General features: G+C 35.0%; 1 protein-coding gene across 4 annotated transcripts in view; it reads left to right on the top strand.

Annotated features, from left to right (window-relative positions):
• The window catches only part of MYO16 (myosin XVI), a 374,829-nt gene that overhangs the window by 226,306 nt on the left and 122,425 nt on the right, over positions 1-26,098 (top strand). For all 4 annotated transcript variants that reach the window (XM_033052141.2, XM_033052140.1, XM_033052142.1 and 1 more), the window contains exon 17: positions 23,752-23,863. In XM_033052141.2, coding sequence (XP_032908032.1) covers positions 23,752-23,863 — 112 coding nt within the window. The remainder of the gene's footprint in view (positions 1-23,751; positions 23,864-26,098) is intronic.

Below are 26,098 nucleotides of genomic sequence, written 5' to 3'. Positions count from 1 at the left end.
TAAACACCCAAATGAGGCTGAATATAGATATCCAAATATATAATGTTTAAGTTTAATATACTCCAAATATTTACTATAGGAGGTGGTTTTGTTGGTTTTTTTTTTTTCCATAAAATTTTGTAAGTATCTCAGAATTTATTAATTCTGATTATTTTAGAATGAAAAAAATATTCCTCAGTTAATCTGCCTGTTACTCTGTAGTCTTCCCTTAGTGTCACTGAAATGAGAGAAGGCTATTTAGTATTAATAATGTTCTCTTAAACTGATTACCTTTTAAATGAGTATAGTGAGGATTTTAATAATAATTAAAATCATGTAAGAAGAATGTTTTCAGGTTTTCACATCTAAGCCTTTTTCCCATGGATTTTTTTTTTCCTTGGCTTTTTCACTTTCCACTCTGGCTAGTTACTCAAATAAAATAGCAGTTATAGATTTAGAACCTGTAAATAGAAAGACACCACATTCATTTTTGCAGAGAAGAGTTTTGTTGATTATGATTTTTTTGGTAGACAGAAGTCTTCCAACTACCATTGTTTGGTAATGTTTTAACTGTTACCATTTCTGTATTATACACAGTGGCATGCAGCACTAACTCTGAAAAAACCTCAGGCTAAATTCCTTTGCTAAAAATGATTCACTTCAAAGCAGGGAGAAGAATAGTTAAATTCTATGTTTTCAATCATTTGAGGACTCTGAAGACCAAAAGTATTCTAAGTTCTTAATGATTACTTTATTCCTCTTCTAGCATAAGTTGTTTGGAAGCACTCAGTTTACTCAGAAAATGAAAGTTTCAAGTCCCCTTAGAAGAAGACAGGAAAGAACTTAGTGTAAACCTGAATAATTAGAGTCACATGAACAAAGCTTTATCTGATAAGATATCTGATAATCATCTGGAAAGAATAAAATAGTATTTATGAATAGATGTCTGGACATTGCAGTACCAAAGCTTTAGAAGTAATTGATAGCTGAATATTTGCATAAACCTGTTTTTATCAATAAAGCTTTTCTTTGCCTATCTAGAGTAGACTGTATCTTGCATTATTGAGAGTGTTTGGGCCAAATTTTTCATATCTTAAACTTCTGAGTTCACTACTTCAGTGAGCTAGATCTTTCTCAGCTGATAGTTAAATTAAGGATAAATTTCTACTGCATCAAACTCACTCATGAATCAGGAAGGAAGGATCTGGCCTCTTTTATAAGCTCATTATTTTTGGCTTAGTGAAATTTTGATGAGATCACATCATTCTGGTAACATCCATAAGTGATTTTTTCATGTTTTCTTTAAACGAGTGTAATCTTGATTCAAATAGTAAATTAACTAGATAGCAGGCCTTTTGAAACCTTTGACAGGTTATTTCTGCCCAATTACATTTTGATAATTTTCCAGTTTCTCTTTGCATTTTTTAATATTGCACATTTATGTAAAAGATTCAACAAACTTAGTAAATAATGGCTATTAAGATTAAAAAATACCCCTATTTTAATATTGTTTTCTTAAGCCATTGCAATGTAAGAAATAAGATGTAGCATGGGGTTTCTTATTCTTATTTTAGATAAAAGTACCTTAAAGATTTAAAGTAATTTTATCAATATGAGGCTGTAAAAGATAAGCTGTAGATCACATTTTATGTAATATATAATCCTGGACTGAGGGTTAATGTAAATTGCCTAAAGGTGAAATGCCTCCCTTTTGGAATCACTAAGAATTTCTGTAAGGGTGTCGCCCCATCATGTAGGGGAAGTTGTTTGGTTGTAAATCTCTGCTGTTTGGTGCTGTCCTGAGAGGGAGCTTGAACTCAGAAACTTAAATATGTGTTCTTGCAAGTGTTACGATTGCTGAGGCATCCTGTGAAGGCAAACAGCTGGACACGTTCTGTTGAGCTTACATACAACTAGGATCTTAAAGTAGCGAGAATTTAATCTACATAGGGAAGGATCTGAACAAGTACATCTCCCATCGTGTCTGCATGGGGATCACGATGGATAAGGACAGAAGTAATTGCTGAAAGGTAAGATCGTTTTTCAAGACTGAGCTAAGGAAGCATGTCAGAAATGAAGAGAGTCTCAAAAGGGCAAGTTGAAGCTTTTTGACTGAGAACTACTCCCGTGTGCTCATTATAGTCGGAAACTGATTTTTATCAGCAGATGGTTGATTGAAAAGTTCCAAAATTTCTGTTAATTTACTGTATTTCAAAGAACTCTAGGACTTCTTTATCTTGATGATTATACTTATGTTTAATACAGAGACTTTAGCAATTTGAAATTATAATCTCAATTTGTTCTTGATTTCCTCTAGATTGTATTTTTTCTGGGTGCAAACTAAAGTCCACGACTGTAAGCAGTACTTTTGTGATCTCTGAAGTTTAGCCTCACAAAAAAAAGCATGTACTAGCTTTTCTAGCACATTTAGTTTAGCCTCATAGCTACAGTAGGTGCTAATTAGTGATGAGTCTTGCAACCAAGGTGAAACAGAGAGCAATAAGAGAAGTGACAGTTGTGATTGATTTGTAAATGATCTTCAGCTCTGGTGAAGAAAGGACAGGAAACAAAAGGAAAGATCATAGCAATAGGAAAGAATATATATTGGGATAATCTTCCAGAAAATAAGTAGAAAGTCCTGCTTTTGTTTGGGCCAATTGCTTCCTATTAATATTTTTATTTCAAAGCTGTGGCATATAGAATAATGTAATCATGTCCTTGTATAATATGTGTAGGTAAGATACTCAAATATACTGTTATTAAAAATCATGTCCTTACATTTGTATATTTATATTTAAAAATATAACTTAAGGCCACTTAACTGTAGAAAATTATTTCAGAAGAAATGGTAGGTTTGAGAGCTGTTCAGCTTGATGTTGCCATTTTCAGTTTAAACAAGGTTCCTACTTCTCCTAATTCATTGTACTGTAAGAATAAGTGAATAACTTCGAGCTGAGGAAAATGTTGTAAACATATTGATACTGTGATCAGGGCATGCACTTTTTGTATTTGCATTATCAAACTGCTGTTCCCAGATGTGTAAAGCTTTTTCCTCTAGAACAATGGTGTGCACTGCTCTGTGTGTTCCTTCTGCCTGTGATGCTTCTCACAGTTTTTAAAAAGCAGTGGAACTCTTCTGCACCAACAGATGTCAATCAGTTCATGGAATTGATGCATCTTCTTCTACAGTTTTTTCTGTGCAGGTGTCCTCTGCACTGTCAATAAGAAAACTTGAATTTAATACATAAAGGAGTAATTTTAGTGAAGTGATCAAATTTTTTATTAAAGTCTAAACTGATCTGAACCTTGATCACTGAGGAAATAATTTCCCATTCTAAATTATAAGGTTGGTCTTAAAAAAAAAGGCTTAAGAATTAGTGTGGTAAAGTGAATGAAGCAGAAAAGATCCCAGTATAGAGAGCCTTATGTATGATTTTTTGTGTGCTTCCAGTCATCACCTATCTAAAAAGTACTAATACAATGTGTTAAAAATAATGATTATTCTGTCATAACTGTTGTAGATATGGACCATGAAGACACTGCGCATTTTTATACTTTTTCTTTTCTTTCCTTGTATCTTTAGATGCCTTTTTCCCACCCCCATCCATTTGATTAAACTCTGATTTAAAATCCAACAGAAAAAAAATTATAATCTTGAAACTACCAGTTTTCCATACCTGTGTCATTTGTCTACAAACTTTCTATGGTAATCTAACACTAAATTCATAGACAAAAGTTGTGTGGGTTTGTTGTTTATTTTTTGTTTTGTTTTGTTGTTGTTTGGAGTTGTTTGATTTTATTTTGGGGGTTTTGTTTGTTTGGGGGGTTTACTTGGTGTTTTTGTTTTCGTATGTGTGTGTTTTGGGTTTTGATTTTATTAAATTTTCCCCACATAATTACAAAAATAGGCATTTTAGTGATGTTCCAGTCCTCTGATATTTCTATACTTTTTCTTTGTATTCAAACCTAATAGATAATTTTTTCATGTGGATATTGACTTTGTTTTAAACTTCCAGTGCAGCCAAAAGATCAGTTCACAGAGGTGATTACACAGGGCCATTTTAATTCCTTTGCTTCACAATTTGCTTGATGCTGATATCTCTGTATTGTGACTAGAGGAAGATCTAAGCATTAGACTTGAGTTACAAAATTAGGTGGATTTAAATGTTGTGAATGAAACAGTTAGATCTGTAAGAGTTACATCAGATTTTCCCATCCTGCTGGAATGATAATTTCTTTATGAAGTGCCAAGTTGCATCACTTTATCAAATTGCTGTTAGATATTGTGTGATGAAACTCAGAATAAGTTAGTTGCACCAAAATTCTGAGTCTCACCCAAATAAAGCCTAGTGTTGAAACTCCCTGAACTTCACTGTTGAGGATCAACTTAGTTTTAAAATCCTGCTGACAGAAACTAAAGCTCTAGGCTGTCAGGAAATTGGAATTAATTGTGTTTAATTCTAAGAGGAGGGTAAAGATCATACTCAGAGGTTCCTCTGCTGTATTCCACTTTTGTATCGTGGGCAGTGTCAGCACAGGAGGAGAGAGGAGCTGTGGCAGGAGATGTTAGGATCACCATCCCTGCAGCTGAATGGCCATGAAGGTCAAGTCCTTCTTCCAAAGAGAGCTTCTTCCACAGATCTCTTAAATTTTAAACAAGCATTCAAGTTCTGGTTGAACAAGTAAGATTGTATTTTTTGGTTGTTGTTGTTTTGTACAGGTTTTCCTGTCCTAACTTGATTACATGCAGCACATTCCTTTCCTCCAAAAATCTTGCATTTTAAGCACATTAACATTTATAAAACAGTGCAGTGATACTAGTAGCTCAAGCTGTGTACAGTAACATGCCTAGGGAGCAGAGGGTATGAAGACTTTTGGAGCATACTTGACAATCTTTCTTTATGAAGTGATAGTATGAAGATAGTTTCAAACACATGGGAGATTTCAAAAACTAAAGAGTTAGGTCTAAGTTATTTTTGCTGGAATTTCTTTCAGTACAATAAGTGAATGTGGATAGGTGAAATCCTAAGTAAAATAGGAAATAGTTTGGGTTGTTGGTTTTTTGGGTTTTTTTAACCTGTGTGGTAGCAAATAATATAAAAATTATACACTTCCACCAGTTTGCATCTTCCTGATATGATTTACTTATATTTCAGCTATCTAGTGAAAAGCTTTAACTGTGAATGTTTGTTTCTTGACTATCTTCATGCTACCATGAAAATCTGATTTGCAATGAGTAGTACTATTTTAAGGGCAATATCTGTACATTCTGACTGTAATGAAGCAATTCCATTTACTTAGATTCCAGCGAGGTCTGACAGGAAAACTAAACTAGGCTAGTTATCAGGAAGCTAATGGGGAGAGATATAATGCAGATATATTTGAGATTTTGGAGCAGATTTAAACTTGTTTCAGCAAGTTTAATATCTGTTTAGTCTGGAATATTTCCAATGTCAAAAGAATTGTCTAAATTTTATCTGTTGTCCTTTTTGCTTTGCTGATTTATTTTTGCTGCTTACCATGTATTCTTTTCCTGTTTATGTTGTATTTACTGATGTCTCAACTTTTAAAATTATTTCTGTTTTGAGATTGAGCAACCTTTACTGCATGTAGGTCATATGCATATTCCAGCAAAACATGCTTTCACATTTAATGTTTTTCCCTACCCTCTTATAACTTTAGCCTCCAGTTCTCATTTATTTTAACTGATAACAGTCTTTATCCAAATACACTTACCTTCTTCAGTTTTCCCTTTTTTTCCTCATTCATGCAGATTTTCTGAGCAAATAGTGCTCATGAGTTTATTCAACTTGATTTATTCTTTATGTAAGCAGGAATTGAACCATAAGGAATGTTTATGATTTTGGTGGGTTTTTTTGGTTTTTTGTTTGTTTTTTTCTTAACCTCTTTTATTTCTCTTATTCTTTCTTTGAAGCTCAGGCTCCATTAATCTCTTGGACCATGATCTTCAAGTGTCAGTGTTGATCTTTGCACTTCAAAGAAGGAAGTGTTCAGAGGCAACACCAGTAAATGACTGATGTGTGTGTTTTGTTATGCAGGACAGTAATAATCATGACTAACAGAGTTTTATTGAGGATGGACACCAGAAAGTATATTAGATGTTGTATTAAGGTACAACTTCATGTTTCAAAGTGATAGTGATTGACTGGAGCTAATTTTATCTAGTTCTAATGTAACATTTCACAATACATGTTTTCAGATATTTCTGAGATTAAAAAATAGAATGTAGTAAGTTTGGGGATTTTTTTTTCATTCAATATTGATTTAAAAAAAATAATATTCCAAAATATTGCTTTTTTCCTCTGTGGTCTAATTAATCTCATTTTACTTATTTGTGTGCTTCACTTCTGTTCAGCTAGTTTTTAGGCTTGGTGTCATAATTGAGGCTTAGACTGTCATAGTTTAATGGAAACTAGATGGAACTCGAATGAGCCTATTAGTGTACAGTAGCTAAGAATTTCTTCAGGTTTTTTTAGCAAGGGAAATATGATGACTGGACCACTACTGACTAGACTAAATCTTTCTCCTTAATATCATCACTGTGCATGTTAATATTCAGGAAATACCTAACAATAATGTCAGTGTTGAAGTTAATATACAGTGTGTTTTTGAAAATTGACTACATTTCCTCTATCTTTAACCCCCTTTCTGTGAGACATTTGTAGATATCTGTGTCCTACAAGATACATTACTAGGAGGTTGGCATTACAATTGCAGAAAATATAATCAGGATCACATCTTGGGTTTTAAAACAAAACTGAAATGTGAACTTGTGTCATCTGCTTGATTTTGCAAATTAAGTGGTTATTTTTCTATTTGTAGATAACTGCACCTCATACATAAGGTATACCTTTATGTTATTAGTTTTATTTCACAATATTTGAGTATCTGAGTGGGTGGTTGTTTTGAGTGGTTCATCCTGAATTCAGGGTTAGTTACATACACACCCACACACTTGCATTCTAATTACATGTCAAGATATCAAAAGTGTTTTTCTTCTTGAGAGCAGAGGTAACTTAGCTTTGGATTTTCATGATTAATTTATTTATTTCAGTTTCAGCATTAGCAGCTTTTAATATTACTCCTCTATTCCCAAAGTATATTTTAAAAAATTATACCTCAGTGATGTTTAACAATCATTAACTTACTTGAAATTCAAGAAGCATTTTTATTTAGCAAGGTAAAGGTAGCAAAATTGCTCTGAGACAGCTCAGGGTCTTTGTCTGGGGTCCCAAGTGTAATTTTTATTTGTCTAGCTTTCAGAATAAATGCTGTAGAAATTCTGCTTTGTTCAAGAGTGAAAATCTGAAACTCATATTCCTCTGGGTATTTTCTTTCATTTGATGTTAACAATCCCCTCTTCATTGTATTATTCTTCATACATATTGATTGACTAGTGGCAGAAGATGTTCAGTCCTCCATTGGCAGACTCTGAGAGGCAAAGAAATAATTCATTTTTATTACCTCTCTTTTCAACAACTTTTTTTTCTCTCCATCATAATTCTAACAAGCTGAACCTGTAAAACTATGTGTAAATGAACCCATGATGTTGTCTCAGGAATGAATTTTACATTTGTAGTGGTATGGTAGAGCCAAGGAATTCTTTTTATTTCTGTGTTTTCCTAAATGAACTCAGATATCTGATGATATTTACTAAGTTGCATTCTCGTGGTGTCAGTTTGGGATAGAAAAAATTGCATCAGACCATAAAAAAAAAAGTTCTTTGGCTTTTGCCTTTTTATTGCTTTAGTCAGTTTATTTTTGCATGTTTAGTTTTATTCCACAAACTTGCATTTTTGTCATTTGACTGGTATTGATACCATTTAATATTTATTTGATTTAGAGAGGCTTTGTCTTTCTTGTCCTCTTTGATGTCAGCATGATATAGAAACAGGTGCAGAAAATAAGAGAAGAATACTCCATCTTTCATGTCCATGGCATGGCATGAAAGGTGAAGAATAGGAGGGGAAAAAAAACCTGAAATCTGTTTAATTCAAAAGAAGGAAACAAACTTGGTAATTAATAGCACTGGGATCTTTGGAGTCTACTGAGCGCATCTGTCTTAATTTTAGCAGAAAACTATACATACAATAAAACATTGTTTAGAATAAATTGCTTTAATTGGGAAGGAAAGTACAAAAACACCCCCATAATGTGTACCCGTTGATTCTCCAATTTGTCGTGATTTCTGTTGATCATTATTTTACACCTTAAAGTTTCTGGGCCAAGTTCAACCTTTAGTTAGGAAAAAAGAAATCTGCAGAGAGCTGTGAAAATTATATAATATAAATATTATATATAAAACATATAAATGTGAAAATTCTTTGTTGAAGAAATTAAGTCCTGACTATTTAAGCAGCCTACCCGTGTTTCATGTCAGATGGGAAATTGATGCAGCTCCGAGAGGTGAAATTGCCAAAGAAACCCTGGCTTGAAAGTAGATGTGATTACTCACATAAATGGTAGAAAAGTTAATTTGGCTTTTACTTTAAGTACAAAATATGTCTCTGCACTTTACTAGGTTGCTAATCATCTCATATGCGGAGGGAGGTTCAGTGGATTCAGCTCCTGAAACCACTTAGCTATTACATTACATAAATCTAGTGTGATAACACAGTTCTGCAATTTATGTTTCAAAAGTCACTCTTAGAATCGTTTTGATACAATTACTGCAGAAGAATTTCCAGTCAGGATTGGGTGTTTCAGAAATTGTTATTGACCTACAGAACCCCAGTCACTGAACCCAGCTCATCTCAGTGTTAGATCTAGTGGAGCTGATACCTCTCACCCTTGTCTGAACTCGCTGCCTTACTCAGCTCTCTGTGCTGCTGTGTATTTTTCATTGCACTGGTAGCCAACTCTCTCTAGGAAAGTCAGGCAAGGTCAACCCAAAGTGTACCATAGTTTTCTTTCTCTAGTTTTTTCATTAATTGTAACTCAAAATTACCACTACTCAGGTTAAACCTGGTTGTGTGAGATTACTACCATTTACAGTTTCCATTTACTGAATTTCCACAATATTGTTCTGAAGTTAGTTACTGAAAAAGAGTTTTGTCTAATGCCAACAATAACTACTTCAAATATTTTGAATATGCTAATTGAGTGCTAATGGCCAGAGGCTGTCAGGATCTTAGTTTTATGAAGGTCCTAAGAATGACAACTCTGTCAGTCAGGTTTCTGAATTAATTTTATGTAATATAACACAGAACAGAATGGTGTGTGAGTGTCTTTCAATGAATCACCCGTAACCCAGCTGCTCTTTGGAACATTTTAATTCCATGTATGGGTCTTGTCTGTATCCAGTTATCTTATGACATATCTCTTGGAATCATGGCACAAAGTGTATTTATTTATTTATTTATTTATTTATTTATTTATTTATATAAAATGCACACATATATTAGGCTTTTGAACCAGGAAAAGCTGTCTTTTTACCAGACCTGAGCAAACAGAACTGGATCAGACAAGGAGACGCGCTGGGGAGACCTGAATAGCTCCAGAGTGGTTCAGGTTTCTGGAGTTTGGACTCAATGACCTTAAAGATCTTTTCCAGCCTAATGATTCTATGATTTTCTGATCTGTGATAATAAGCTTATGCTTGTCTGATTGTAAGTTTAAACATTTCTCAAATAGTAATATGGGTGATAAAAATTATTAGAACAAATGCAGTTTACACAGAGATGCAAATCAAGAAAACATTATGAAATAAAAAACTTGCTACGAATTTTCTGCTGACTGGAATGACAGAAAAAGGCACTTAAACAATGTAGAAATACCATTTGACAAAGAAACTGTATTTGTAATCATAATTGTAAAGTGTAATGTATGGCTTCTGACAAGTGCTGGCATCTTCTAATTTCTACTTTAACGTTTGTGGAATTTTAACCTAACCAAATCATTAAATGGATAGAAATCAGTTTACCAAGCTGGCATTGCACCTTAGTATTGAACTTACACGTAATTGCAGTGTTTCTTTTGATTCTGGTACACTCGTACACTGACACCAGTTTTGTGATCTGTTTTCAACCAAAAAGATGATTATGAAGACTAAGAAAAGTGCTAATCACTGGTCAAAATAAATCTATGACCTTTCACTGTAAGCATTAATGATTGAAATAGGAAAATAAGTTATTTCATAGAATAGTTTTGTTGAAAAACAATTGGAGACTATCCTATGTCATTAGAATTTTCCAGCATTGAATAAAAGACAGAGAAAGTCTGTATGACTCTTCTTTGTTATAAGTATTGCCACTCTGATCTAGTGGGTGGCATCCCTGCCCGTAGCAGGGGAGTTGAAACTAGGCAGTTTTTAAGGTCCCTGCCAGTCCAGACCTTTCAATAATGATGATTCTATGTGTTTTTCTATTTAAATCATGGTTCACTTGACCACAGATTCATCCGCTATTAGAGATGCATACTAGTATCTGTAGTCCTTTCCCCATTTTCATCATGCTCTCTGATATTCCTTTCCCAGTATATTTTCAGCTCCATTATGTATGTTTGCCACATTTCAGACTTAATCTCCTATTTAAACAAGACTCCTAAATCAGGTAGCAATTAAGAGGAATGGAGCAGCATCTATTAAAATAGGTCCTATGATGAACTGAATTTCAGTGAATATGTTATGGAATTAGGTTGATCACTAAGACAAAACTGGAACAAATGGGAACATCTCAAATTCTTTGGTTTAGGTTATTCTGGAGCCTGTTTTTTAAACATGCAATTGCAATCCTTGCCTATCTATTCCCATTCCTCCTTCCCATATATCTTAGGAGGGAAAGGACTAGTTTAAAGCATGATTTATTCTGTGACCATCCTCTTTGTTTGTTTTTTATTAGCTTTTATAACTGTATTTGTTTTTATTTTTGTTAGAAAGAAATGTATTTGAATAAAAGCTAGCTTTGCAGATCCCTATGCATAATTGCAGTGTGGATTTTAGCACTAAGACCCAGTAGGGAGTCTCTGTGTCCTATTTTGGCACACAAACCATGAAAGTACTCTAAATCTTCAAATGCGCTTTAGGAAGGCCAGTTCGTTTTGTACACTATAAGGTCAGTACCTTCAGCATTTAAGGAAACTGCTTAGATGCAGCCCTTCAATTGAGATCTTGATGTGCAATCTCTGAGGTTTACTTCAGGTTTTCTGAACTTCTGTGTCCTTGGTCCCTTATGAGAGGCAGAGGAAGACACTGCAGAGGATTTAATGTCAGAAGTATTTCATTTGTGACCTTTCATTGAGCATGATTTTACTGTGGGGGCTGAAAAGATATGAGAGAAACAGGTACATCCATCCATCCATCCTGCGCACATTTTTAGCTGTCCTGAAATACATTTGATACAAAAATGAGACAGTGGGGCAAAGCTGGTCTTGCTGAGCATAGGAGAGGAGATGGGGATTCTCCATTATGGAGCCCTGTGTCCAGCACCACGCAGCTTGGTGGCTGTGTGAAAAGCAGAACACTTCTTACATTAAAGGAGTGCAGCTGTTGATTGTGGGTTGTTGATTACTAAATAGATAACATATATAAATACACGTGAATCTACTCCATTTATAGTTGCAAGGAGAATATTCCTGCTTTGTAGAAAAAAGTAAGTTACAATAAAATTTGGTACTGCACCAAATCATATTTTTGTAGTGTTGATACTTTCTTAGCCTGTCAAAGGTTAATTGATTAATTAATTAATAATATTAATAATTCTAAAAAGACATTTCATTCTTAAGTAAATTTTAAATATATATTTCCCATTATTTCAAAAATTGCCCAGTGTTTGCATGGGGCCTAACCTTTTATTTTTTACCAAGTTAGAAATGCTTTAAATGGATCTTATTGTTCACAATTATTTGTTTAATATACACACCTGAATACACTTGATCATACCTGCATATACAGGAAGAGTGCCTCTTGTAAATCAGCTTATCTGAAACTGATTTGTGAACTACAATCAGTGGTTACATGAAATAATTTTGAAGCATACTATTAGTATTTTAACTGAACACTGGTGAGAGTTACAAGCAGGTTTCCAAAGCACTTTTTATAGTTTAGATCAGATACTGTGGCTCTTAACATGGTAAACTTTATTTAATGAATCAGCATTTTAAAGTAGCAAGTGCTGGTGGAAAAATGCCTTTGAGGCTCATAAACTTCATGACATCTGCCTGGCAACCAATGCCAAAGTCTGAACACAGAAATACAAAATTGCTTTTAGTTGTAGGAGCAAAGTTCAAGCAATTTTTGAAGCATTTCAGGAAATAGGTTGCACCAGTTTGCACTTGCAGACAGGCTTACTGTTTTTACATTTTCAGCAATGCGTATTATTTGCTACTTTTTCATCACCATCAGCATTATGCTCCTTACTTCATGTATATTAAGCTTCAAAATTATACTTTTAGAGTGGTAGTTCACAGAATTATGATCTCGTGATTTTGTCCTGTGAAATGTCTGACTCATGAGTCAGACAAACAATGCAAGGTGTACTGTCTCTATTGATTCTTGTATTACCATCAGAGGTGTGAGAATTTCTATTTTGAGTCACTCCTGTTGCACATTTATTTTTTTCCTTAATAGAATAATTTTAAATTTATGTTTTTGTATAATTTTAGGAACAGAATGCTTGAGTCTTTGATTTCAACCTATTCCACAAGATTATTGATATAAGTAGGAAAAAAAACCCCCATACCTGATTGTAGCCTGCCAACATTTAGTATTTTGAGGCTAAAGACCAATGTGTATTTCTTTGCTTTCCCTTTTCAGTGTCTCCTCTGTCTGTAAAACTTATGTAATTCATAGTACACATAGTCTTTCTTACAGAGTTATTTGAAATTTCATTTTATAAAATATCAAGGCAAAACTATTTACAGGATAACGCATGGGCTAACGTAAGCTTTCTGTGCTAAAACCAGTTTACAAAACACATGCATAACTTGTAATTTTGTTAGTTTAGGAAACTAAAAATAAGAGCTGTGTTCTGGCTGTCATCAAATCTGTCTACAGTGTTTAGTTAATTAATGTTATGCTGATACCTCTTGACATTAACAAAGCTATTCAGATTTTTTTAAGTGCTGCTTTTGGTACTTTATTTCATAAATATGCAATAAATATGAGTATAAATATGTGAACTTATATGATAAGCAGTAACTCCAGCCCAGTGCTACAGGGTAACAAGGTTCAAAGGGTATAAAATTTGATCAGATTCAAATACATTTTAAAACTGCGGACAAAGGAGAAAATAGGCAATTATATATGCCCTTTTTCCCTGAGAGAAAAAAAGTCAGAAGCTATTCATTATCATGTTCTGGAAATATCATTTACTTCATTGATGTCAACTGTTTTGCTTTGTCTTTATCTCATTCCTGTTTACATATCAAACACTGCTAAGTGCAAAGCAGCTTTTCCTCACTAACCAGAATACACTCTCCTCCCATATTCCTGTGAGATATTTAAAGAAATAAAAAGGTTTGTTGAAATTTTTTACTCTGTGAGTTTGTAAGTATGGTAGAGATTAGTGGAATTTATTTTTGAAAGATAATGGCTTGTTTTTATATACTAAGTAACCTTCATCCCAGCAGTTCTGAAAGCATTTTTTAGAACATATGTAGAACTATGAAGTAATTAATTTTCAATCAGGCCAAACAATCCTAAACTGCATCTTGGGATTTATTAAGTAGCCACAGGAATAGCTAAACTTTTACAAAAATTTTGTGTATTTCAGAGAAATACTTCACAAATATTTAATATGAGGGCAGTAAACTGACCTAGTTGTAAAAAACTGGTTTTTAAAGGCTTATATTTTGTCTGTAACTAACCCAAATATGAGATGTTATGATTTCTACCTGAAGTTAAAGTAAAAATTACTGATCTGGTAATGTTGAATTTTTAGTGATGACCATTGTGCTTATTCAGGGCTGCTACTCTGAACTGGATGGGAAGGAGGAATGGGGACTGCAAAGGAAAAACGCCTTTCACATGATTGTGCAAGTACATGGTTCATTGGGCAGCACTAATAAGGGGAAGGAAGGGATTTAGCTTGTTAATCCATGCTTCTTAATACAATGTCACATTAAATGACACCCACAACATGCATATCGATTGTGTTAGAGCTGGAACTTGATTATGAAATACTGCTTCATCCTCCTGTGACATTGGCTCTCTAGAGAGTTTTCAAGCAACAAAGCATCAGCTAATGAAGATTTTGTAATAATGTTCTGGTTTAGACTTTATATAATGACAAGCAGAGCTGAAAGATAAGTCTGTGTGGCTCATCTATCAGAGACTCCCCAGATGATGTTGAGTAAAAGGTGCCATGGCTGTCTTGTTGCAGGGGTTCATCTAAGCTAAATAGCTAAATACTGTGTTTTCTGCACTATGCCTAGGTCATACAGCTACAGATCAGGAATGTTTGTGTATCTTTGCAATCTCCATTGCATAGAGTAGAAATAAGTGTAAGATAACATTGTATTAAGGCCTAAAAATTATGTAAGCAATTCTTGGAACAGCTTAAAGTCTAGGTCACCAGTACTACTTACTTCCTCCAGTCTCATTTCAGTCTGCCTTTCCTTCTTTCTCAGTGAATCTGAGCTCAGTATAGGGTGTTCACCTATAACTTCCAGTTATTGATATTTATTTTGATTCAATTTAAATCAGTGGGAAAAAGCACGGGTTTGAAGTTAGTTATGGGGAAGTATTTTGCTGAATTGGGACAATGCACAGTGGTGAAATAATTCATTATTCTACTTCACAGTAGTTATAAACCTGGCAAGAAAAGACACCAACTTATTGTTTTTCCAGTGGCCTAAATTCACTAAATATGATGTCATGATGGGCATGGTCTGTGTCTGTTCTTGGCATAACTGATTCAGCATAGAAGCTGGCACTGAGAGCATAATTGTGTGTACTTTTTAATGACACATTTTAATTAAGGTCAAGCTGTAAGAAAAGCCTTTACAGCATTAGAAGAAAATGAATGGTTCCAGTAGGCATTCCTGAATCCATTCAGTTTGGCTGATGTGCTCTTCTCTAGGCTATGGGCACAGTATTTCCTACCAGTTGCCCATAAAGCTGGCTTATGGAGTGGCTCATGCTTAGCAAGGGACAAGTCAGTTCTATATCCTGCCTATCATCATGATTAGAAAGAATTTGGACATCTCTGTGTGAGGGGAGATGTATGGAGGAAATCATATCCAGGATGAAGGTGATGTTTCGAAAGAGTCTGGTTTCAGTCATCTCTTCTAAATTTTTTAACAGGACAGCACATAATGGTTTTGGAGAACTATTGCAGGGCAGGTTTCCATAGGCTTACAGCATGATTTATTAAAAAAGAAAAAAAAAAAAAAACCAAAACAAAACCCAAAAAACAAACAAACAAGAAAGCATCAAACCAAAACCAAAACAAAAAAAACCACCAAGAAAACCCACAAAAACATGGGGGTTTTGTCCTAACAGTGAGAACAAAAATCTTCTGGCTTGGATAAACACATGTTAAGTATCATGATCTCAGTTTTAAGGTTTGCCTTTTTTTACTATTTTGAATGGGTGAAGGAATATTATTTGTATGTCATTTTTGTAAAAGAAATAAGGGCTTTATAGACAAAATACAGAATTTCTGATTCACAACAGGATCTGCAGTGGCTTGCACTGCCTAATTAAGTATTGATAGAGGCTCCTGTGTTCAGTGATTAATTTATCTGAAGTATTTATTCTTTGCTCCTTCCATGCAAATTATTTACCCAACAATTGTAAACTCCTTTTAGCAAAAAAATATAATATATTTTGTGCTAAAGAAGGAGTTGATCCTATTCTGTTTCTCTAACAGGTTAGTTAAGAGGCGTCCTACTAATAGCAGAGAAATGACATTTGAGCAAGTGGATCAGCAGAAGAAAGCACACTATAGAAGATTTAATTCCTGACAGGAACCAGTGGGCTGGGTGTCTCCATAAAGACCAGATTATGACAGTCAGCTCTTCTCATGCATTTATTTTCTTTTTATTTTTTCTTTTACCAACTAAAGGAATATAAACAGAGAAAAATAATATTTTGCTTTGCTCTTGGTTTAAAAAAGGCCTCCAGAGATCTGTTGTACAAAGGTCCAAGCCTTTGTATCAAGACAGGATCTATTGTGCAAACAGAGAGGTCCTTTGAAAATCTATTGCCACAGCCACACAAAAGAAAGGAAATGTAACTGATTTGTGAGCTAATGCCAGGGCAGTTTCATCTGTGTTCATTCATGTTCCTAGTTCTTATCAGGACCATGATTCTATCATTCCCAGACCTTGAAAACTGTGATTTTCTGCCTCAGGATGGTATTTGGAATAAGCAAAGCTTCTGTTGTGACTTCCTACCCTATTTTTTTTTTCCTTTCATAAGTGAAAAAGCCTAAGAACTAAAGTCTAAATAAAGTAAGTTTGAGTTCATTTACTGTGCAGCTTTACCCAGAAACCCAGCAGAATAAAGATCTTATCCTCCCTGAGTGATTACATGCAAGAAGGGATTCTTTTTCAGTCATCCTGGTAGCCTTATTAATAAATAATTTCACATAGAAGGTACAAACCATTTACTGTATAGATACAAAATCAAACTAAGTTGTATTGGCTAGGAGATGTTGTGGTGGTCACAGTGTGTGTCCTGACAATTATTTTGATCCAACTTGCACTGGATATTTTCATAAATTCCAAAAGTTTGGTGTTCTGCCCCAGGTCTTTAAAAAAAAAAAAAAACCTCCAGGTATTTTGAAGGTATAAAGGTATATCCAAAAAAATCTTAAAAGAGGTTTTATTTGGTTTCTAGCTCAAAAAAGGTAATCAAAGTGTCTGGAAATTTCTTGATGATAAACTGATCATATCAGCTTTTCTTAAAATTTAATGTTAATTTCTATAAAATTTGAGATTTCTACAGTTTTAAATAAGAAAGATTATTTAGAAGATGGTGTAAAAATATTTGTTTTCAAGATCAGAAGGAATCTTCCTCCTCATTAAATAATAATGCGGTGGTTTTTAACTACTGCCTAGGTTAGTGGGAAGGATTGCTGACCTGAGCAGAAGAGCAGAAATATTATCTTGTTATTTTGACTCATCCTTTGGTAGGGGTGTGGTGTTTAAGACTGTTCTGATTTTAGAACACTGTCATCCCTTCAGATGTTGAACAATGTAAATTTCTGATCAAATTTTACTCATCCTCAAATATCTTATGGCTCTAACACCTGTAGTTAATTTTTGCATTTTAGGGACTGCTTAAAAGTCAATGTAATGTCTGAAAAAAATTGAAGACCCACCTTTTCTTGATGTCAAACTTTTATGCATCCAAAATTACTGATATTACATGAGATAAAAAAAAAACCCAACCAAACAAAAAAATCCCAACTTATCTGAGAAATAAATTTAATGTGTTTCAAAGGATCACAGAATAATTCATTTTAGCAGGGACTTCAGGGGGTCTATACTATATTCCCTGCTCCAAGCAGGACCAGCTGGCAGATCAGATCAGCTTGTTCAGAGCCTTATTGAGTCTTGAAAATCTCCAGGTATAGTCCTCCAGACTGTGAGACTTTTCATCTTTGTAATATCTTTTTTCAGTCTTCTGTAGGTGACATGTAACGAACAGTTTTGCAGTTAAGTCTATTTTCTGGTACATTTTTGCTGCTACCTTCCTCTGGGTTTTCTCTTAACTGATCCTGACTTTCCTGAAATGGGATGCCCCAAATCACACAGAGTAACCCAGTTCAAACCTTAACCATGATAAGTATTTCGTGACTCCTGTGTTGTCCTATGCAAATAAGGGTGTTATATATGATGATTAATTTTTTGCATTATCAAGGCATGCTTGACTCTCATTTAGTTTATACCAGATGCTGTTCTGATGATCCAGTGCCTAACCAGCCTTACCTGCCTTGAATTTGTACATTCAGTTATTCCTTTGTCTTATTCTATAATGATTTGCTGTTGAAGTGTGTCTTTTTAGTAGGAATTTCTGCTTTGCCTAATTCCTGGACAAAATGTGCTTTCATCTGATCTCTGTCACTTTTTCTGATCAATAAAGCAGGATACCCTTATTGAGCCCCTTGCTTTTCTGTGTGGTTTTGGTTGTCTAGTTTTGATTGGGTTGTTTTTGGGTTTCTTTGGTTTTGGTTTTTTTGGGGTTTTTTTTTGGTTTTTTTGGTTTTTTTTTTCTGGTAATATTTTGATCCTCTGTTTCTAATCTGAGCACAGACTGTTCTGAGTATAAACAATTAGGAAATTAAGCTTTTTCTCTGTAACCTGAGGGACTCTTTTTTTAATGAAGACCTTAACTGTGGTAGCTGAAATCCTATTACAAGCAGCATTTATTTCACTATCATCCGTAATAAAGTTTCAAGACTTTTTTGTACTGATTTTGTACTGTTTCACTTATATCAAATCTACTATAGCCCAAAATGGAGATATGTCAACATTCATCCTCCATCAGGAAAGGAGTCAAGTGGGAAGCAGCTAGATGTTAGCTTAAAAACAACCCCAACCTCCCTTTTTAAATTGTAGGACTTTATCCTAAAATTTTACAGTGACTTAGAACCACTTAACAATAGAATCCTCCAAGAGTTCTTTTAATTATTCATGAAAAGATGTATTTACTTCTGGAAAGCCTTCAGAAAAGAAATGTCCATCTGGCAAATCCACAGTTCATCTTCATCTTTAATGGAAACACAATTCTAACTGTCCAGAAAAAAGGGAATTTCGGATGAGCTGGTCACAACCTACTAATCTCTTTCAGACAGTTTCCCTGCCAGATATGACTTGAACCACTGCAATGAAGTAGATATTTCTCTATCATACAGAGCAATATGTATGTAGGTGTATGGCATAAAATGGCTGCTCTTGCAGAATACTTGAACATTTCAAATGTCAGATTCTACATATGCAAAGTGGTTAGAGTAGTGTTTTGGTAATGTTTTACTTACTCTGTTAGCGAAATATCAAGATTTATTATCAGATATCAAACTTGTTTCTTTTTGTCTTTTCACAGGTTTTATATAAATGTAACAGTTCTAAGAATAAACATAAATTACATGAATTGTTTATGTTGAATGAGGCAGATCACTTTGCTACTAAATGCTCTTGGGTTACAGTTCAAAATAAAATAAATTAATGTAAATCAGGTATTATTTTGCTGAGTTTTTGTCAGTGGCAAACTGATAGTCAAAACTTTTCATTTTAGTTTTTGTTTGTCTTAGCTAGTTGTAGCTTTAGTCCCTTATTTGCTCAATCATCTAAGCAGAAGGTTAATTACTTGAACAAAGTTTTTAACTGGTAGGGTTATGTAGGAAATTTTGAAATATGCTTATGTCACAAAAGTTCAATATTGTTCAGGTAAGCTGACATACATGTTTCTTCTTCATATTTGAGATCTGTGTATCAAATATGTAAGTTGAATAATTGTGATACTATGCAATAATTTTAATGACAATGATAAGGTAAACAGGTAAGGTAATTATGGAATTATATAGGTGGTTAATTCTTAAGAATTTAATGTCATACTAAGTGCCTTTTTACACTCTCGGTTGTACTGGTCACACCCCTGCCTGAAAATTTAATCTATGGTGTCATTCTAATGATGGTTCAAAAATTGTTTCTTTTGATAAGCAATATACTAATAAATTGCCACCACGGACCTTTTCCTTCTAAATAATATTTATTTTTTGAGACTAGAATAGAGGAAATTGCTACAATGCTGCAAATTAGAACTGTTGGGAAAAAAATCAGAAAGTAAAACTGTATAGTCCCTTACATTCCTCAAGAAATGGTCTATCTAATGGAGCATTGTGTTTTACTGAGAGTGACTATACTACAATTCAATTATTTTATCTTCTCTAAGAAAATAAGTTTTATGAATCAGTGAGTTCCTTCCTTTTTGAAATAAAAATCACTTACCATGACTTTAAATTTTTTTGTGTGCTGATAAACTGACTGTTAGAAGTACTAGTCTAATGGAAACATCAGCATGGGGTAGCATTTAAACAAATAGTTATACAGTCAGCAGACAGGTGATAATTACTACAACTGCATAAACTCTTTGGTTTGTCACTTCTGCAATATATATAAATATTTGTTTGAGTAGCTAAGAGGTTCAGCTTTAGTCAAAATCTGAAAATCATTTTCTAAAGCTACAGTAAACTAGTGTGAATGTGCATTTGCAGAACGAATTTGCACAGAGATATGCCAGTAAGGCTAGTAAAACTGAACTAAGCAAGCATGAAAGTGGTGCACAGCCTGTGTGCATCAGATGTTTTGGAACATCAGCTATGGGTTGCATAGCAGTAGTACCTCTTTTACTAAAACTATCAGCAACAAAGAACTCAGGAGTCACCAGCTCTGGTTTACATTTGAACACAAGTATTTTGTTGGAAAATTATAGGAGCATTGCACACACTCAAGTACATGTAGGTTTTCATGAGTATAGTTCACAATAGCAAAAATCTAAGTAAAAATAATAACTAAAATCTACATGGTAGGTTCAAAATATAAATTTTAAATAGTTAAGTTACTCTTCATCACCACAATGCCATTCTACCCAGGCCACTTGAATGTCAAAATACAAAAAGGCACTATAAATATGAGGAAAGATACACATCCTGGGAAAAAGTTTACATTTGATAGAAAAGTGATGTATCTTCAACCAAGGAATGATTATTATTATTAGGACTTTTGCACTGTGATACATCTCTTTCTCCTTTCCTTAGTTTTGTAGGAGAGGGGACAATTTAAGATTTGTTCTGGACTTTAGTTCTTAAACATAGATAGATAATAATAGTACTAATATTGAGACAAATGATGTCTCAAACCTTTTTAGTTCTCAACATCTTTAAGGTGAAAAGAATGAACTGTTTTAAAAGAAAAATAAAATTCTATCCAAATGTTACTATGTTTCTGAGGCAGAATGGACTCAATGATTAGTAAACTATGTTTCCTTGTATGGTTAGAATATACTGTGTTACACCATTATGTATATTTTGTACATTTTGTGAGGGTTGTGTGATACTCATCAGCAGTTCCAAGCACTCTATACAATTAATCCATCCTTAATATGAGTCTACTCTATATTGTAAAGGTATAACAGTCAAATGTGCAAATCTTCAAAGCAATGTTTTATATTTCATTAGTCCTTAAATAGTTTGGAAAATGAGTGGGCTTCATGAAATGTTATAAAATAATTTAATTGCTTTTAGACTGGGGAAACTAAATTGAAGCGCACCTTAGAAAATGTCCGACTGCATCCCTTTCCAAGAGCACCAGCACATCTGCTGATTAAGTCTTCAGGACATAGCTGGGAAAGGCAGATCTCTTCCAACAGGCAAGTCCCAGCAGAGGCTGCAGTTTCTGGATGGTTTGTTAGAGCCACAGGCGCCTGGTTTGGCAGGCACCCATTTTGCCCCCTGCTGTATCAGCAAGCACTGTGCTGAAGGCAAGAACTGGCACGAGAGGTTTCATGCTGCAGCTCAGCTCCTTCCTGTCAGAGGGTGAGGGCTCTGCACCACCTTGCTGTGCTCAGCCTACTTTCAGAGGTGTTGGTAGTGCTCACACAGCTTTTTGCAACCAGGGTACCCACTAGCACTTCAGCTGTGCTAAAAAAGTGCTGGTTAAATGGGGTTGCTTAAAAAGGAGAAGTGTGGAGTATTCTCTTCACAGAAGAGGAAAGACTACTCCCTGCTCAGTACAGAGAGAGACAAAGAGTTATTTAGGGAGAAAACCATTGAGGAGGAGGCTTTTTTGCAGAAATGGCCATATGCTTCCAACTCCTACAACATTCGACAATAGAATATTTTGACAGCAGAGTGGCTGCTGCTGTAAATCTCTAATTATGGATCAAAAGTGCCACCAACTCATGATGCATAACATGTTGCTGGCTTAAGTTCATACAGCAGTTCAGAAGAGTTGAAAATTTTCTGTTGGATTAACCTTTACACCAGTAGGTTCTATGCCAGAATCAGTATTAGATGTATTCTAGGCTCCTTTTGAACCTAGAGGCAATGTAAAAAAATAAAAAAAACAGGGAACAAAAAAGAAACAACATAAAGCTAACTTTCCTTTGTATCATCTTCTCTAGCTGATTTGACAGCTGTGCCTACCTCAGTCTGAAAAATTCATGTTTTAGTAACCTCAAGGAACAAGTGCTGAGCTCTGGCAGTGATCCTCACAGACCCATGTTCTCAATGGTTTGTGAACCATCATCTTTATCCACTGATGTGAGAGGCTTATTCATACTTGAGATATCTGCTGAGTTAGCCCTCCTGTGGGTGCAAAATGCACTTATGTACCCAGGCACACATTTTTAACCCCATCATTCTTCTCCTGCCCATTTGCTTCATAAATTGTGCCTTCATCACTGCAGGGGGAATCCACACTGGTAAATCTGGCTCACTAAATGGGTTAACTAAAAATGCACTTGATGTTTCATTGTGGGTACTACTTAAATCTCATTATCTGCTAGAAAAGTGCAAATACTAAATAATTCTTCCTGCATACATTCATGTGAAAGGGCACCCTTATAAGAACTACCACCCCTACTAGAGTATTGTCAGACCTTCTGTGGTAATAGGAGTTTATTTTGAAACTGTGTTTCCTCTACAGTGGTGTGAGAACATGATTGCAAACAAGAATAGTCAAAAATTAAACCAATATTTTTTCCCATATTTAAGTGACAGATCACGGACTGAACATCAGCGGAGAGCAGAATAATTGTGAGAACTTTTGTTGTAATTGTGGTGAAGGGTGAGGGCTGGAATGTGTGTGAATTGTCCACCTTTGTTGGTGTAGTGATGATGTTATTTGGACAGAGGTGTGGAGAGTTCTTTTGTTTATTTAAGGGACATCTGTGAAGATTGCAGATTGTGTGATCAATGTGTATTATAATGATTATGATAATTTAATGAAAACAGCAAAAGAAACTATCTTACATTCTCAGCATTATGCAATTAGAAGTCAGATCCTGTAAGATATTCAGACATCTCATTCTTAGTGATTTCAGCTCTGTGAAGATACCTGAATATTTTTAAAAATACAGACTTACTTCAAGAGGGTCAAAATAAATGGTTGTAAAGACAAGATTGCTGCACTTTTCAATAATCTGTCTTGCTACAGTTTGGGATTAATCTGTTTTGTATTATTACTCTTTATGTTGCTTCTGAGTTTGTTTTTTTTTTTCCCCCTGAGTTAGCTGCTGCACTAGGTGTCTCTCTTTTCTCTACCATCATTGTTTTTGGGAAGGTACATAAAATTTCCTTCTGCTTTGCAGTGTGCAAAGCAGTACTGCTAAAGGGCTGTACACTTACTGCTCTGTGTACCTGGTTACTGCTTCATTTTGAGAGCTGTTGAGTATACCTGTCACCCATTCAGCTGCTGGAGGAGAGAATGATCATTGTGGTGGTTAAGGGTTGATCTATTCCCTTGTCAGCAAGAGGGGAATTTAAAGCAGAGTTATAAGAGGTTCTCCTCAAATCTGCCTTCTGAAAGGGAATTTCTGGTAGTGCAAGACTGGCAAAACTTCCAGTGGCATAAATCCAGTTTGAACTTTCATCTTCCATCTAGGGCTGAAGATGGGGTTGGGGGGAGTCTTAAGCTAAAGTTTAAGAAATACAGAACATTCTGCCACTGGTACTGCTCCCTTCCAAGGCTGAGAAAAATCTGCGCATTAAACCTCTGGTTATAAATGTAATGCTGGACTTTAACTTCAAAAGTTTCATCATGAATCAGCCTTGTAAATACCAGATATGCTGTTTTTGCTTTGTGCAGGTATCTAAGCCAGACTGTATCAGAAGAGACGATGTTGACAGCCAACCCTCAAAATAGGGAGAAATTGGCCACACTAAAACAAGCTCTAGGTGCTCTGGGATTCAATAGCCTGGTAAGTTACATGAGCTTATGTTTTTTTTGGCTAAAATAATCATATTAGTTGAAAGCAAGGCCATAAGTACCTCTCACAGATAACTTTTTGTGGGGAAAAGAAGCACCTTTCTGTCTTTTTTTTGTCCTGTTAGTTAAGACCTTGAAACAAACGCAGCACTAGTTCACTCCAGGGAAATTACTGTAATCACTTTTAATTAGACACAGAACCAACAATGTAAATCTTTTTCATTCTTAAAGATTCACAAACAGCTTCAAGGTATAATACTCTGAAAAATTAAATTACATAGATAAAAAGAAGCAATCAAATCCCATATGACACCTCATAAAAGCCATGGAAATTTTTTCCTCTTCCTGATTATCTCCCCATCCTTTTAATTTTGTGAAATGCACATATGCTAACAGCACCTGAAAAGAAGTAAATACCTATTTAGGCAAAGAAAATTAGAGCCAGGTGACTTGAAAGAGCTGACTTAATTCCCCAAAAGCAACAAGAAGATAGGCCTGCTGTTTGTCTTTAATCCTATGAAATTAATGAAGAAGATAGCATGGAAAATTAATCAAGAAGTAGTTCTGGAGGACAGAGGTGTGACAGAAATCAGAAGAAATAGAAGGATGAATATAGGAACTCAGGTAAACTGTGTATCCCTTCAGGATACTACAGTGCTTAACAAAATCCCCATATTTCTTACATGTGTATATGCTACCTAGCACACTGCAGATGGAACACTTCTGCAAGAGAATTACATAAGCAACAGTAGTTTTAGAAGGAGGCAAGAACTTGCCCCTGTACAATATCATTAGAATGAAGGGGACAAAAGCTTAATGTAACTCTGAGTTTAAGCATCATCATAAATGACAGATGGGCAGCAGTTGTAATAAAAAGAAATCAAAGGCTATCAGCAAAAAAATCTGTGAATCTGCTGAAGCTGTTAGGTGGGAGATAGATTTCAGATAGGTGGTAGTGGTGCATCATGGAGTTGTTTGGCATTCCCTATTTATGGCAGTATAAATTGTCACTCTTCAATGTAATGAAGAGTAAGATTTATTTTAATGGATGTTCATGAGGCCATATACAAAATTGAACACATATGGCTGTATGTGAAAATACTATTCCTTACTCTTAGTGGCTCAAGCTCTATACTAGTAGATTTCAAGAACAAAAGGTCCAGACACTTCTGGATTTAGCCCAGTGTTCACAGTTTGGTGGATCTCTCTTGCTCTTTCATTAATGTTTCTGTTCTGTTGAGGAAGGGGTTCAGCCCATAAGTAAATAATTAAATGCTAAATGAATCATGATTTATAAGTCTACAGTAACTGTCAGAGAATGCTTCATATGCAGTATTCTTTTGAGTCCAGTACTTCATTTCACTCAGAATTCTTGCAAAGAATTTACTTCTCAGAAGTGTCAACATCTTGAAGGCTGGTCTGTATTCAGGCAGCATTAGAATAATATTTAGGGGGCAAGGAATCTGTGAAAATCTCAAGTACTTCAGGCTGATCTTCTGTGTTGATTTTTAGAGGGGAATTTGTAGATAAAACACATTCCTAAAGTTTCCACCCATTGCTTCTGAGGTACATGGAGAGGTCTGTCTGTATGTATCATTCGTTAACTACCTAGCCACATTTAATGATAGATTATCTTTTTGAAGAACTACATAGAAATTCCTTAGCAGTCATTAATGATATCTTCCAAGGTATGTTAATGTTTATTAAAACAACTACTGTTTTAAAGGTGGGGGAATATGCATCTTACACAATGAAAAAATGTTTGACAATCTGGAATGTGAAATATACCTGAGACCTTACCAAAATCACCAGAATCAAAAGCTATCCCAGCCCACTGCCATTCAGTGCTGCAGAGCCATACTCTAACCAGTTCTGAATGAGGTAACCTGCAGGCAAGGAGTGTTCAGTGCTAGTGTGCCATTTCATCTTGCCTGAGATACCATCCCAAGAAGCAGAGTACAGCACTCTGGTTTGAATGCCATTTTAGCATACAGTAAATTCACGAATACAAGCCGCACTGACTATAAGCCGCATCTCTGGGTCTTGGCAAATATTTCGGTTTTTGTCCATAGATAAACCGCACACGAATATAAGCCGCTTTGTCGTTCGCAGCGAGGACCCGCGTGCAATTAGTAACAGAACCGCGGCAGGGCGGGGTTTACTGGCTGAGCTAAGGCTGTGCAGGCTCGGCCCGCTAGGGGCCGCTCACGGGGCCAGGTGGTCCAGC

Source organism: Catharus ustulatus, chromosome 2, assembly GCF_009819885.2.
Source record: "Catharus ustulatus isolate bCatUst1 chromosome 2, bCatUst1.pri.v2, whole genome shotgun sequence".
Lineage (NCBI taxonomy): Eukaryota > Metazoa > Chordata > Aves > Passeriformes > Turdidae > Catharus > Catharus ustulatus.
Note: the sequence above shows the minus strand (reverse complement) of the source record. Positions and strands in the feature narration are given on the sequence as shown.